The sequence below is a fragment of the Candoia aspera genome, chromosome 8, assembly GCF_035149785.1.
Source record: "Candoia aspera isolate rCanAsp1 chromosome 8, rCanAsp1.hap2, whole genome shotgun sequence".
Lineage (NCBI taxonomy): Eukaryota > Metazoa > Chordata > Lepidosauria > Squamata > Boidae > Candoia > Candoia aspera.
Window position 1 is genome coordinate 338,755 of NC_086160.1, and position 15,642 is coordinate 354,396.

The window sequence follows — 15,642 nt, forward strand, 5'->3', positions numbered from 1 at the left end:
CAGTTAAACGGATTAACAGCAGACAAGCAATCAGGCAGAAAACAATGCCCTAATCAAGGAACTACCAAGGAGAAAACCCCACCCCCACCAGCACTGGCAGGGCGAGCCACTGTATAGAAACAGGGAGCAGACCCCATACTCCATCGCACTGATGATGTTCCCTAGTCGGGTAGTGAAAGGTCTGCAAGCAAACCGCCATGCTCAGAGAGCACCAAGGACTCCACACACACACAGAAAGACTTGGGCAGAGTTAGGAGTCATAAGCAAAACAAAGGAAACATGCAAAACTATAATCCAGTGCAAAATTCAAAGCATAAGGAGAGAGGTACTTAAATTTTACCACGTGAATTTCTGTATGAATTTAAGCTAACAAAATAAAACATGCTGCCCCTCTGCCAGTTTCACAAGCATTTCCATCTATACAGTAAACACCAAGGTTCTTGTTGGCCTATAACAAAAGGTATCATCATCATCACCACCACCACCACCACCACCACTCTTTATTATGGTCATAGACCAGTACAATGGTATTATTCTGTAAGATAAACATAGTCACACTAAAAGTATTAAAAACATAATAAAAAAGTATATATTAAATTCAGGTAAAATACACTAATTATCTATCTAACTCTATATGTAAGGTCTAATGTGTGGCCTATTTTAACTAGTTAAGTGTGTAAAATTTTAAGAATATATTAGATATGAGATATAAAACATGGAAACTACATTGCGACTATGTTATATATATAGATAAGATTATAAAGAGTTTACAAAGGTATGCAAGACATTACAAAGGTTGGCCCCTCTTGGTGTGTCGGATCTTCATTGCTACGGTGCAGAACCTGGCTACCAGCACCATAACTGTAGAATTTCCGTCTATAAGCAGCAATTGTGTATACTCAGGATCTGTATGTCCAGGATGTTTAATAATCAGCAAATAAATGAAATGAATTTAATACAAATGTCTTTGTAAAAGGCACAGTGCAAAAGGACATGGTCTATAGTTTCGACCTCCCCTGAGTCACATGGACGAAGTCTTGCAGGCAATGGGGGGGTTTTGTATTTGCCCTCCAGTACTGCAGAAGGGAGAACGTGGCAGCAAGCTAAGGAAAAGGCTCTCCGATGGGTGGGGATTTCAAGTTGCTCGAGATAGCCGACGGCGGAAGCAATGTATCTTTTATGTGCAGGAGGCAGGAAAAGTGGAACCTTCCCTATGTCTGCTTGCCTCTCTATATCCTTTATCCTTTGTTTTAACTCTAGCTTTGCTCGACTGAAGTCCATCTCGAGAAGAGTAGCTGGAGAGTATCTTAGCTTTAAAATTTTTGCATTAATGGCCTTGATCCATGAACATTGAAAGTTGTCTCGAAAAATAAGAGGTGCAAGGCCTGTAGGATATAGTTTAAACTTTAGCCAGAGGATTAGAGAGGCTAGATACACTCTAGACTAAACCCTAACCATGCCAGTTTCAAGTCGTAAGTGTGCATTTGACACACACCTAGGCATCTGAAGTAACACTCTAATGAATTTGGCTTGTACTTTTTCCAATGGTGTAAAACATGAGGGGGAGGGGCCTACCAAAGTCCTGTATAGAAGTTGGGCTAATGACTTGGCCCGAAAGAGTTTAAGTGTCACTGGGACATGAGAGCCCCACTTACATCGAAAAAAATTTAGGATAACATTGGCCAATTGTTGTCCAATGGCTGCAGCGTACTCACAGTGAGCCTTCCTCGAACCTGTAGCATGAATGACTATACCTAGGTACTTAAAACTGGTCACTTGCTCTATTTTGTATTCACAGATATTCCATGAGATACGTTTCAATCTTTTTGCGAAAGCCATTATTTTGATTTTCTGATCCTTTATTTCCAGCTTCCCGCTGCCACAATAGTGAACCAAGGATTTCAGAGCTCTTTTAAGTCCTAGGCAGGTTCTAGATAGGACTACAGCATCATCTGCGTAGAGTGGCGTAGCAATTCTACGATCTCCTAATCTGGGAGGATGAAATTCTGGCTTGTTTAAGCAGTTCGCCAAATTATTGATATAGAAGTTGAAGAGTAGGGGGGCCAAAATGCAACCTTGTTTCACCCCCTTTTGGACTTTTACCGGCTTTGAGAGAGCCCCTTGCCTGTTACACTTAATCTTAAGGGTTGTGTTAGTGTGCAGGGCACGAATTAGATGGAGAAGCCTACGATCGATTGATGTTGCTTCCAGCTTCTCCCAAAGTCTGTTTCTAGAAACTGAATCAAAGGCTGCCTTCAGGTCTACGAAGGCAGCATACAAGGCTGTTGTTTTATTCGACGAGTATTTTTCAATTAAAGGCTGTAATTTTCAATTAAAGCCCAGGATTTCAGGAGGAGTGGAGGCTACTGGACTAGGAAACTCTGGGGGCTGTGGGGCAGGCTATCCGATCGAGGTGGTGACGGGCCGGGGATGCTGTGATGGGACCCGGAGGGCAGGCCATCTTCGGGGAAGACGCCCCCAGTGTTTATTACCGGTGGCGTGTTCCGGCCCTCCGTGGTCATACCCAGGCCCTGGACGGCAGATCCTCGCGAGCCCTGGTCTCCGGCTGCTGCTTCTCAACACCAGGTCAGTGAAAAACAAGGCCCCCCTCATACGTGACTTGACCACAGAGGAGGGGGCAGACCTGGTGTGTATCACTGAGACCTGGCTGGGCTTAGAAGGGGGAGTAGCCCTCTCTGAAATCTGCCCTGCTGGGTTTCAGGTCTGGCACCAGGGACAGGTAGAGTGGAGGTTGTCATCAGAGTATCTCTGGTGGCCTTCAGGGGCCCTGCTCCGCAAGTGGCCGGTTGTGAGACCCTGTTTTTCAAGCTGGGATCCTGAGAACAGTTGGGGGTGTTGCTGCTGTACCAGCCTCCCTGCTGCGTGGCAACCTCCCTGCCTGAGCTGCTGGAGGCCGTCTCGGGGTTGGCAGTGGAGCTTCCCAGACTTATGGTTCTGGGGGACTTCAACCTGCCATCTCTGGGATGTGCCTTGGAGGCAGCTTGGGAGTTCATGGCTACCATGGCAGCCATGGGCCTCTCCCAGATTATTAGATTATTCGGGACCCGACTCGAGGCAGTGGTCACACCGCGGACTTGGTTTTCTTGTCTGAGCAGTGGTGACGTGATCTGAGGGGAGAGTTAGATCTGTCCCCGTTGTCATGGTCAGAACACACCCTGGTGACCCTGAGATTCTGTTGTGCAGCCCCACTCTGCAGGGAGGCAGGACCCATTTGAGTGGTCCACCCCCGGCGACGGATGGACCTGGTAGGGTTCTAGAGGGAGCTGGGGGTCATTCCTGAGGACCTGCTGCATGGTCCAGTGGAGGTCCTGGCCATGGCCTGGAATAGGGCCACGGCTGGGGCCGTGGACAGGATTGCGCCTGTGTGACCTCTCTTACCGCATTCGACCCGTCACTCCCTGTGATTCACAGAGGAGTTGAGGGTTTTGAAGAGGGTTAAGAGACGTCTGGAGCACCACTGGAGAAAGATGAAGACTGAATCTGACCGAACACAAGCTAGAGCCGCTATTAAGGCCTACCTTGTGGCGGTAAGTGTGGCGAAACATGAGTATTTTTCCACTCTTATTGCATCCACAGAATGTCGCCCGATGGCCCTGTTTAAGATCGCTCGATCTCTTCTGGGTCAGATAGACTCAGTGACTCACTTGCAGGGCCATTTGCAAGAGTTTTCAGAGCATCTTCAGGCAATGGTTAATGCATCCTTGAGGGAGGGAGCGTTTCCAGCTGCCTTTAAGGGGGCACTGGTGCACCCCCTCCTCAAGAAGCCACCCTGGACCCTACTATACTGGGCAATTTCTGCCCTGTCTCCCACCTTCCTTTTTTGGGAAAGGTGGTTGAGAAAGTGGTTGCTTTGCAGCTCCAGAGGATTCTGGAGGAAACGGATTATCTGGACCCCTTCCAGTCAGGTTTCAGGCTGGGATATGGGATGGAGACTGCATTGGTCGCACTTATGGATGATCTCTGGCGGGAGTGGGATGGAGGGAGTGCATCCATCCTAGCTCTCTTGGACCTCTCAGCAACTTTCTATACCATCGACCATGGCATCATTTTGGGGTGGCTCAGGGGGTTGGGGGTTGGCAGTGTAATTTTACACTGGTTCACCTCCTTCCTCCAGGGCCACTCCCAACTGGTGGTGATAGGAGAGGAGAGATCCAACCCTCAACCCCTCCATTGTGGGGTGCAGCAGGATTCGGTTCTCTCTCCTCTCGTTGATCTACATGAAACCGCTGGTTGAGATCATCCGTCACCATGGGATGAGGTATCATCAATATGCTGATGATACCCAGTTATATATCTCCATCCTGGGTGAAGTAAGTGATGCGGTTGCCGCCCTCTCCAAGTCCCTGGGGGCTGTGGGGGTCTGGATGGGGAACAACAGGCTTCAACTGAACCCTGGTAAGACGGAAAGGCTGTGGATTGATGGCCCCTCGGTTTCCAGGAAGTTGTCATCTTTGGTTCCGGATGGGGTGGCACTGCCCCATTTGGACCCAGTGCAGAACCTGGGGGTCCTCCTGGACTCACAACTCCTGCTCAAAGATCAGGTGGAAGTTGTGGTCAGGAGGGCCTTTGCACATCTTCGGGTGGTGTGCCAGCTATGCCCATTCCTGGACCGAGATGCCCTCCGAACAGTCACTCATGCCCTTGTCATCTCCCATATAGACAATTGCAATGCGCTCTACATGGGGCTACCCTTGAAGAGTATCTGGAAACTTCAGCTGGTCCAGAATGCAGCTGCGCGGACAGTTATTGGTGCTGTAAAATCGGCACATGTGACACCACTGTTACGCGAGCTGCATTGGGTACCAGTTTGCTTCTGGGCCCAATTCCAGGTGTTGGTTATCACCTTTAAAGCCCTACATGGCATGGGACCAGGTCACCTGAGGGACCATCTCATTCCCATAACATTGCCCTGTCCCACCCGGTCAGGCAGAGGGGGCATGATATGGACCCCATCAGCTAAGGAATTCCATCTGGCGGGGTCCAGGAGGCGGGCCTTCTCTGCAGTGGCGCCCACCCTTTGGAATATCCTGCCCCTGGAATTGAGACGGGTTTCCTCGCTCCTGGCCCTCTGGAAGAATTTGAAGACCTGGTTCTGCTGCCTTGCTTGGGTTGGGAAAGGTAACAGCTCCACCTGGGGATGGTTGGCACCATAGCACCCCCTATTGATTGTGATTCCATCTTCTCTTGGGTTTTATATCTATTTATCTTATTTATATTTTTAGACTGTAATTTAGATTTATATGTTTTTATTATCTTTTATTGTAAACCGCCCAGAGTCCTCCGTTGGGGGAGATAGGTGGTGATATAAATTTAAATAATAAATATATCCCAGGGCCTTCCTCTTTCTGAGTTATCCTATAAGCGACTTAATTTCATGCGCTGTTACAGGGGGCCAAGTAGGTCTTCCTTCATTTTCAATGCTGTTTGGTTAGATGGCTCTTCATACATCCTCTGGAAATGTAGTTCCCAAACTTCAGGGGGTATATAAGAGTCTATTAAAGTAGGGGTTCTATGTATCTGATTAGATATTATCTGCCAGAAGAGAGAGGGATTCCTTAGCTTTGCTGCTTTGATTAATCATTTCCATGTAGCTATTGAGTCTTTTTTCTTCTTTTCAGACACTAAACGTTTATTTTATTTTATTTTATTTTATTTATTTATTTTATTAAATTTATGTCACCACCCATCTTCCCCAATGGGGGACTCTGGGCGGTTTACAATAAAATGACACTAAAAACATAACCACCTAAATTACCATTAAAATATAAATAAAAATGAATGAAAAATCCAAGTGGAGATGGAACACAATCACTAAGAGGTGCTATAGCGCCAGACATCCCCAGGTGGAGCTATCACTCTCCCTCTTCCAAGCAAGGAGGCAGAACCAGAATACTGCTTTTTAAGGGTGAGTAGATGTTTAAGGTTCTCCATAATTTTATTGTTCTCTCCTATCTGCAATTTATATAGATGGCAAGCAGAAGTGAAGGCTTTCTTAGCATCCACGCATTCTTTGTCAAACCATGGCTTCAATACATTTACAGGTCTTTTGGGTAAGGAAGTAGAGTCATAAGCTAATAAGGGGTGTAAATTTTGTATTAGCATTTTGTACAAATTCAAAGGATCTTGGGTGAACTTGGTTGTTATAAAGGCCAATTGACAATTCTGCATATTATCCTCTGCCAGCATCTTCTTCAGCTTTTGGTCAAGCTGCAAAGTCCATTTGACTTGGCATCTTGCTTGGCCAGCTAAAGAAATAATGGGGGTAAACTGAGCTTCAAGCTGTATCTGCCAACTAGGAGACTTCAGATTCAGGCAGAGTGGGAGGTGATCGCTATCAAAGTAAGGTAATACTTTGAAATTCTCCACATAAAGTAATAAATTTTTGGTGACTAACATATAGTCTGTAGTGCTTGTTTTTGCTCCTGCCATAAATGTAAATTCTCCAGGATGGTCCCCATTAATGGAGCCATTTAGTGTGAATAGCTTGAATTTGTTCAGCATTTTTGCAAGACATAGTCCTGCATAGTTGGAAATATTGTCTTTGGACAGCTGCACGGGGAGGGTGCAGATTAACTTATTCTCTTGAGCTGGTGGGTATTGATGAAATTTGGTATATAACGTGATGTCATCTGGTCCCATTCTCGTGTTAAGATCCCCCCCCCCAGTACTACCATTGCCTTAGGGTACTCTAGAAGGAGTTCCTCAATGTACTGTTCCAAACCTCATCTCTTCTTTGTACTGGGGGAAGGCAGACATTGACGAGTAGCAGAGAGACTGGTCCTAGGTCTAGCAAGAGAGTCAGGGCCATTTGCCTTAATGAAGATACACATTTAGGTTCTACTCTTAAGGAGGTAGAGATGAGGGTGCCCAGTCATCCCTTCAGCCTTTTTGAGCCTCTTCCCAGGGTTGCTCCCAATTTAAATGAATAATAACCATCAAGCAAGAGATCATCGCCTGTCCAAGTTTCCTGTAGCATCACTATGTCCTTGCCATACAGGGGGCCTGAGTGGCTGAGTTCTCTATTGCAGTGCCATCCGGCTATATTCCAAGATAGAATCTTTCAATGGTTTACCTCGCCCTGGTCCACATGGTTCCAAATTACAACTGGTATTGGTCTCTCTGGGCCAGAATGATCTATTTGGGGCAGTTATGAGGCACGGATTCAGATAGTCATTTTGTTTCTGGATCTGATACAATACTATCGATACTTCCCCAAAATATACAGTTATTGTAAAGATCAGCTCTCTTTTCCCTCAGTTGTGGATATTGCTCTTCATTATCATGGCTGTCAATATTCAACAGACTCTGATCTAGTTCTAATGCCTCCACATTTATGGGATCAGCTGCTGCTATTGTTGGCAATGGGCTCCGACCTTCCCTCACTTTTTCTAATTGTCGGGCTTGTGTGTAACCAGAGTCAGACTGAGTCAGTAGCAGGAGGCTGCTCCAACTCTGGACTCCGACTAGTAATATTGGCTTGCAATGGTAAGTAACAAGCAACAGGTGGAGTAAAATCAATATTAGAGTCCATATTGTGATGCACTTGCAGGGGCATTTCTGAAACTTGCTTAGGCTGATTCTCAGCGGCCAGCAAATTTAGATCATCCAACTAAGAGCTTATCCTCAGGATAGTTATTTGGATGTTGTGTTAGATCAGTCAACTGACTGTCCTTTCCTTTTGTAAAGCTCTGACCTGGACTAACACGCTTTCCTTTTTTCTTTGTTGGAGATTTTATGCCCGCAGAAGTAGGGCTTAACAGCATTTCCACAGAGGAGCAGCTAGAGGGAGGTAAGATGCCGAGAGCTGCCTCAGCGACTGACTGCAGCATTGATTTAACTGTTTCAAACTTATTCACTGAATTGCTGTTCCTCGGGGATGGGGGGGGGGGGGCAAACAGCTGTATCAGCTCTTCCTCATCTTTCACTGAATCATCCAACATCCAAGTCTTTTCTTTAATCAAGACTGGTTCATCTCCTTCCCTAAATCTGTTGTATTCTGACCTTGATAAAAAAGGAGTTCTACGTTTTACAGATAAGAGCTGCTTGTAATTAGATGCTCCGAGGCTTATACTATCCTCCCTCTCATATTTGGCTCTCCTCCCAGTATTTCGCAATGGCTGAATACAGTTGTCATAAAACACACATATTGGGAAGATATGGTAGTTCCTTAGACGATCCTTAAATTTAAAAAGCATTGTTGGGAAAGTGGACTGAGTGATCGTTAGCAATATTCTTTTGGCTCCACGTCTGCTAGGCAGCCAGGAGATTTCTGTGAGCTCATTAGAATATATCCTACAGTGAGTTAGTTGGGCAAGTGACTTTAGTATTGCTCGTCTGTTGTGCCACCTATCTCTGTTCAGAGGCATATCGGTAACTTGCAGCAAGATTCTATGTCTCCGCAAGACCAGCCTCTCCACCGTCTCATCTTTCCCCAAAGAGACCTGCTCTGTCTGCGCTGACTGCATTTTAGAGGTGGGTTTTAGAATATATATATTATTAGCTGTTTCCTTAGCCGATTTGGAGATGAAGTTTTCCTCAGACTCTTTAGTTCATCTATTTTTTTATTAGCATCCAAAAGTTGGTCAAATATGGCAATAACTGATTGCGCTGTTAAGAGACAATTCTTAGCAACCAAATCAAAGCCTCCTTTGGAGTTTGTCCTAGTATGAGCAATGTCCACCCCTCTGTCTCCTATTATAGCCAAAGTTAGGTCAGTCTTCCACATCCCAGTCTAGTAAAAAATGGGGATTATTGTCAGTAGTTACAGGAGTCGAAAGTGAAGGAAAATGAGACTTACATTTAGCACCCTTAAGCTGAAATACTTCACTTATCTTCGGTTGTCTAGAAATCGTCTCCGCCTTGCCTTGCTTGACGTTTTCTCTCAGGTGGGTGTCCTGTTTATGTCTCATTTTGATATTTCTTTCCACGGTCGTTTTGGTTTCTACTCTGTAGTTCCACATCCTTAATTAGCTCTAAAGTTGTGCTAATATTCCAGGGATCTTTTTAGTTGCATCGAGTGTTGGATAATAAAAACAATCAATCGAGCAAACGTGGGGGAGCTCTTCACAGCAGCCATCTTGTACACACCTCCTAACAAAAGGTATTTTTTGGAGGACAGAAAAAAGATGCAAAGAAGTGGCTTCTGATCTTCTCTACAGCCAGTGTAAATGGTAAATCTACCTCTTTCTCTGAAGTTACCGCATGTTTCTCTTCTTTCTATAATCTATCCCGTCTAATCATCAAAACCATAAGTCACAAGTTCATTTTTTCCTGTTTTCTGCAAAAGGTCCATCAGGGGTCTCCAGTCAGCAAAAGGCACTTAATGGAGGACAAATTAGGGTCCCTGCCCCACTGCAACAGAAGAGAACATGATCCAGGGAGTTTCGTGACATTGCTGAGTGGAGAGTGCGCCTCATGGCTGTCCTGCGTTTGTCCGTGGCTTCCGTGTGTAGAGCCCATCCACCCACAGGCCTTGGCAGAAGACAAGAGGGGAGCGACCCTTCGCTGCAGCTCTTCGTGCCCCGCACTCTGTAACCCCCGGCCAGATTCCCCAGACCCTCGAGGGGGATTCTGGCTGGGGCAGCCGCATGGGCCGCCCGACTCAGATAAAGGAAACGCAGCAGAGAAGGGCAGATCCACCCGTTACTCCAAAGCTGTCCCAAGCCTCACCCTGAAGTGGAAGAAACGCCGAATGTGAATTAAGCAGTATGGGAGACTCAGATTGCCCTAAGGAAAAAAAATCTATCCAAAAATGACTTCTGCAAAAATTGAATGCCAAGTTCCATAAATTAAGTGATTTAGGAGCATAACGTTGAAGTAAATAAAAAGAAAAAATTAAAGGCCCCTAAAATGCTGCATATAATATTATATACACCGGCACTTACATCTGCAAGATTTCTCCAGATGTTGCTGGAATTTTGTCCATTTTTTCTGTGGCTGAGTAAGCATCTGAATCAAGGTTTTCATCAGATCCAAAATACATCCCCACAACATGCACCTGAAAGAAGGACAAATGCCCTTGTGAGAGAGAACTGAGAAGACGCCTCTTCCTCCCACCCCACGAAGCGACACGTGGGCAGAGGCCTCTTCCCCCGTGGGATCAGCTATAAAGCCATATGAGCTCTTCCGTCATGTAAGCAGAGAGTAAGGAAGATGGCTTGGATGCAGGTATGGCAGATCCATCACCAGGGTGATGATGGGGCAAAGCACATTTTACGTCTACAACAGACAGATACTATTTGGAAGCAACTCAGACTCAGACACCTCCCTGGGAGAGAAGAGGGGCTACAGCACAATCAAACTTGAGGATTCTGTTGTGATTGGTCGATCAATTGATTGATTGGTATGCCATCAAGTTGTTTTCTACTCCTAGCAACCGCACAGATTTTCTTCATGGCAGTCTGTCCCTAACCTGGTCTTTCAGGTCTTCCTACTATGCACCCATTGCCATTGTGACTGAGTCCATCCACCCTGCTGCGGGTAGGTTCCATGTTGCTACTGTAATTCTGTCTTTGCAGCTTCAGATTTTCTTTTCCTGTATGGCAACGTTAGCAACTAGATGTCCCGAAGGCTTTAATGTAGCCAGGTGATAAAGACCATTAGTACCCTGAAAGATCCTCAGCGCTTTCTCAGTAGCATGCTCAGTGCCCTCCAACCCGAGGGGCCCGTCATCTGGCGCTATATCATCAGTTATTTTATATTTTCCATCCATGTGGCTTTCTTGGTAAAAATACAGGCCGTGCCATTGCGGCCTCCCATGCAGGATGAATCAATGCCTTTGCCATTGTCCCTCAAGTGACCCTCTGCCTCCAGTATCCTCCTGTGTCGCTGCTGCCCAACACAGGTGCCTGCTGGCTTTAGCTGGGCCCCTGGGATGGCCTTCCCACCTTGGGTGACCCTGCTGGGGATACGTACTCTTGGCACACCCTCCTGGTGCTCTTTGCTCACCCTCCCAGGATCACTCCGCTGAATGATAAGGCAGCACAGCTGGACTTGCATGGGCCGGGGGGGGGGCATCTGTAATTATAGCCAATCCCAATACAGTTAGTTTTAGCCTTCCTGAGGAGTTGCTTTCTTGGTCTGCTCTATCTAGTGGGGCTAACAGCAACTGAGAGAATAAACACTGGAAAGAGAAAGGGACTGAAGCCATTCCTCCACATGGATATGATCACTGGGGGTGGAGCTGTCCAGCCCTTGCTCCAAAATATATCAATTGTTAAAAACTTCTGCCTAGGAATCAGAATGAGGAATCAGGACTTCTAAGATAGCCGATACGCATCTGAATGGCTTTCACAGGTTCAATATCAGCTGCTGTAGGAGACTATACCTGTATTCATTCTTTTTTTTTAAATAAACTTCATTATCTTCAAAAAATAAAATACAGCAACAAAACCAAGCAAAAGAAAAACAGATTTTAAATACAACTCAATCAACAAAGTAAAGAAAGAAACCATAATACCAAATACACCATTATCAAAAAAGAAAATAAACACAAGAAAAAAGAATAACAAGACATAAAAAACACAACTTACACTTATAAAAGAAAAAAAAAGTGACTTCCGCCTAACCGAATTATAGAAATATCTGAATTCATAACACCTTACTCTCTTGCTACTGAGTCTATATATAAATCTCCATTATTTCTATTCAATGCAATTCTTATTATGAAAAACCCATAGTTATTACTTCACCTTTTTCAGTCTCTAACAAATATTCCACAAATGGTTGCCATGATTCCTTGAAATTAACAATATTTTTGTCTCTTATTGAGTCCGTTAGGTTGGCCATTTGGGCTAAGTCCAGTAATTTAACTGTCCAGTCCTGTATTGATGGAATCCATGGATCTTTCCAATGTTGAGCATACAACATTCTGGTGGCTGAACATTCTTAATCCATAATGCCTAATAGGAACAGTTCTGGTTTTTTTGTTACCCTGATTTTTAATATTTTCTGAATTCTTATATGAATCTGGTTCCAGAATTCTTTCACTTTTCAGCAGGTCCACCAAAGATGGCAAAACATTCCCACTCCCTGAGAACACTTCCAACATACATTTGAAATGTTTTTATAAATCTTTGGTAATTTATCGGGTGTTAAATACCAACAGAACATCATTTTATAGAAATTCTCCTTTAAATTATAACTTAACGTAAATTTTAGTCCTTTTGACCACATTTTTTTCCCATTGGTTCAGCACAATATTATACCCAAAGTTTCTGGCCCACTTTACCATACATTCCTTAACTTGTTCATCTTTCTGATTCATTTGTAATAAAAACTTATATAGTACATATTAGTTATAGTATGTTGATTATTCAAACATAATTTTTTCTCCAACACTGATACTTCATTTACAAATCTAAAACTCTTTTTATCTAATTGAAAGCATTCAAACAGTTGCCTATAACCAAACCGATGACATACATATCCCTCTATCTCCAACCTTTCTCTCGATTTCAATACCGGTTTTCTCTCCTCAAAAGTTAGTAAATCTTTATACCATAACCATTTTTCTTCTCCCTTACTCTCTCACCTTGTAAATGCCTCTTGATGACATAACCACATAGGGACATTAGGTATCAATCTAGGTTTGTGTTTTTCCCAGACCCTTAATAAAGCCTAACCCGTATGGTTTTTAAATTCCTTATTTATTCTCGCTTTGTCATACCATACGTATGCATGCCAACCGAATCTTAATTCATGGCCCTCCAATTGTAACATTTTTTTATTTTCCAACATTATCCAATCTTTAATCCACACAAAACAGCATGCCTCAAAATATAATTTCAAATCTGGCAATCCCAAACCTCCTCATTCTTTTGCATCCTGTAATAATTTATATTTAATTCTAGGCTTTCTTCCCTGCCAAATAAAATTTGAGATATCCTTTTGCTATTGTTTGAAAACCGTGTCTACAGCAATAATCGGTATTGTTTGAAACAAAAATAACATTCTGGGAAGTACATTCATTTTAATTACTGAAATCCTCCCCAAAAGGGATAGATGTAAATTCTTCCATCATGAAGTCTTTTTTCACTTCATTCCAAATTTTATTATAATTGTTTTGAAACAATTCAATATTTTTAGTTGTCAAAACTACTCCCAGATATTTAATCTTTTTCTCAATCTTAAACCCCGTTTTTCTCATAAGTCATTCTTGATTATTGTCATATTTTTTGTTAACATTTTCGTTTTTGTTTATTCATTTTAAATCCTGCCAGAGATCCATATTCTTTTAATTTTTTCATCAAATGTTCTGCTTGTTCCACTGGGTCCTATATTAGTAAAACCAAATCATCGGCAAAAGCCCTTAACTTGAATACCTCCTTTTTAATTTTTAACCCTTTTATTCTCTTCCCTAATATCCCTATTAAGGATAATGGACATCCTTGTCTAATACCTTTTACAGTATTACAGGCTTCTGTCATTTCATCATTTACAATTCGGGTCTACTCCAAGGGTCACCATTTACCATTCTTACATTATCTTTTATTTGTCTTCTAGGTAAAAATCCACACTGGTCCTGATGTATAATGTCCTGTAAAATTATTTTCAGCCTTTCTGCTAGTGCCAATGTAAATATTTTATAATCACTATTTAACAATGATATTGGTCTATAATTTGTAATCATGGAGGGGTCTTGTCCTTCTTTTAATATAAGGCTAATATTTGCTTCCTTCCATGTATCAGGTATTGGTGATCCCAATAAAATTGAATTCATTAACTCCTTAAGAGGTCCAATAATCTGGTCACTAAAACATTTATAATACCTTGCTGAAAATCCATCGGGTCCTGGTGTTTTTCCTAGCTTAAGTTTCTTTATAGCTTCTAATATTTCCAAATCTGTTATAGAGTTATTTAACATCAATCTTTGATCTTCTAAAAGTTTTGGCAGTTTTTGATTTACTCAATACTCCTTGATTTTCTCCACAGAAATATCCTGTCTTTGATATAACTTGGGGGGAAAAATGCGGTGCTTTTTAATTTTTTATTTTCCACTAATTCTTCATTACCTTCCTTAATCTTAATAATCATTTTCTTTTCCCTTTCTTTTCTTAATTTGTAAGCCAACCATCTTCCAGGCTTGTTGGCATGTTCAAAATATCTTTGCTTTGCATATTGTAGTTTCCTTTCAATTTCTTTTGTCATTAACACTGAAATTTGCTGACGTAATAGTTTAAGCTGATAGAGAATCTTGTTATCCGATGGTTTTTCTTGTAATTCTTTTTCTTTTAATTTAATCTGCTCCATCACCCTGAGGGGAGTGTAAACTCACTTCATTTTAAAATGGTTCACCCTCACATCAACGGGGGATTCCCCATGAGCACTCAGTGAAGTGAGTGTGGAGATGTAATCTGGCATCAGAACAGTTGCTGGAACAACGTTGTTTCTGTTTAACATAAAAATGTCTGCTGGCACTTTAAAAGTCAATCAGTTTATTATAGCACAGTCCTCTGGTGCTTTTGCTTTAAGAGACAAAAGGCTATTTCCCCAAACCTTGTCATGAAAAATTGCCAGATAAAATAATTGGTGGAAAAAAATCTCAGTTCACTGCAATTTGGGGATGCATCTCAAGGTGACATTACACTGGTTGTTAAGGCATAAGGCAGAAGCTGGCATTTCACTTTCCTGTTTAGGTTTTCAAGCTCTTCTATCCGCCCCATCGTTGTTTTTCTCCTATTTCACAACTGGGAATTGGTATCAGTGGTGATAATCAATATCCCCACCTATATTTTCTCCAGGAAAACAGCAGCAGACCTTTTCATTGCTGAGAAAGACTAAAGAGGGTCATCACAGGAGCCTTTCCTTGACTGATCTAATACGTGTGTGGTTAAATTGCTAAGACCTGGAGGGCAGCTCCTCCTTAATGAGCCAAAGAGGCATAGCCAGGGAAAACCTTAAACTAGCAGTAAGAGAAGTCACTTACCTTCATGTTTGTAAGTCATTTCTTGGCAGCCTGAAAAATAAAGGCACACCAGCGCGCACAGGCAGACGAAGAAAGAAAAATACAAGGCAAGAAATAGGAATTCCATATTAATGGAGCAAATGCAGATCACGCCCTGTTTATAATCACTGCAATTTTTTCAAAACAAGTCTTCAGATGCAAGTAATTCCATCAGTTTGCTGTAAAGTTAGACCTGATGCAAATGGTGTATGCCAATTTAAGTCAAACTTCATAATGTTTAAAGTTTGGTAGAGTATTGTTCTTCAACTGAAGTACATAAAAACATGTAAAGTAATTCTTACAATGTCACATAAGAAAAACATAATGCTTATTTGCAGCTCCTTCATGCCCACAGGGCACAGCTTCTGTGACTCTCCTACAGAGCTAACGAGGAATAAAACTTTGAAGCATCCCATGGCAATTAACAGACTGCCTAATGAAAGATAACTTAGCAACAGTTACCTAGTACTTTTGTAGGGGAAACAATCCTAGCTCCATCTAATTTCTCCTCTGACACAGATCCATGGCTTGGTTTGTGAAGTGTGAACCACAATCTGCCACAAATAAAGCACTAGAAAGGGTAACAGTAAATCTCAAAGTCATGCTCAAAAGGGGGCAAAAAGGATGGCAAAATGTGAAGGAGACTGCAGAAGCTGAAGGGATCCTTTGAATTACTA

The 15,642-nt window shown here is 42.8% G+C and overlaps 1 protein-coding gene across 1 annotated transcript; it reads right to left on the reverse strand.

Annotated features, from left to right (window-relative positions):
• Positions 1-9,986: 9,986 nt before the first annotated feature.
• On the reverse strand, positions 9,987-15,099 carry LOC134502357 (uncharacterized). Its single transcript, XM_063310688.1, has 2 exons — positions 14,948-15,099; positions 9,987-10,018 (listed from the first exon to the last, which is right to left on the reverse strand). Exons 1-2 carry the CDS (start codon positions 15,051-15,053, stop codon positions 9,987-9,989), a joined length of 138 nt encoding a protein of 45 aa, XP_063166758.1. The 5' UTR covers positions 15,054-15,099.
• Positions 15,100-15,642: the final 543 nt, after the last annotated feature.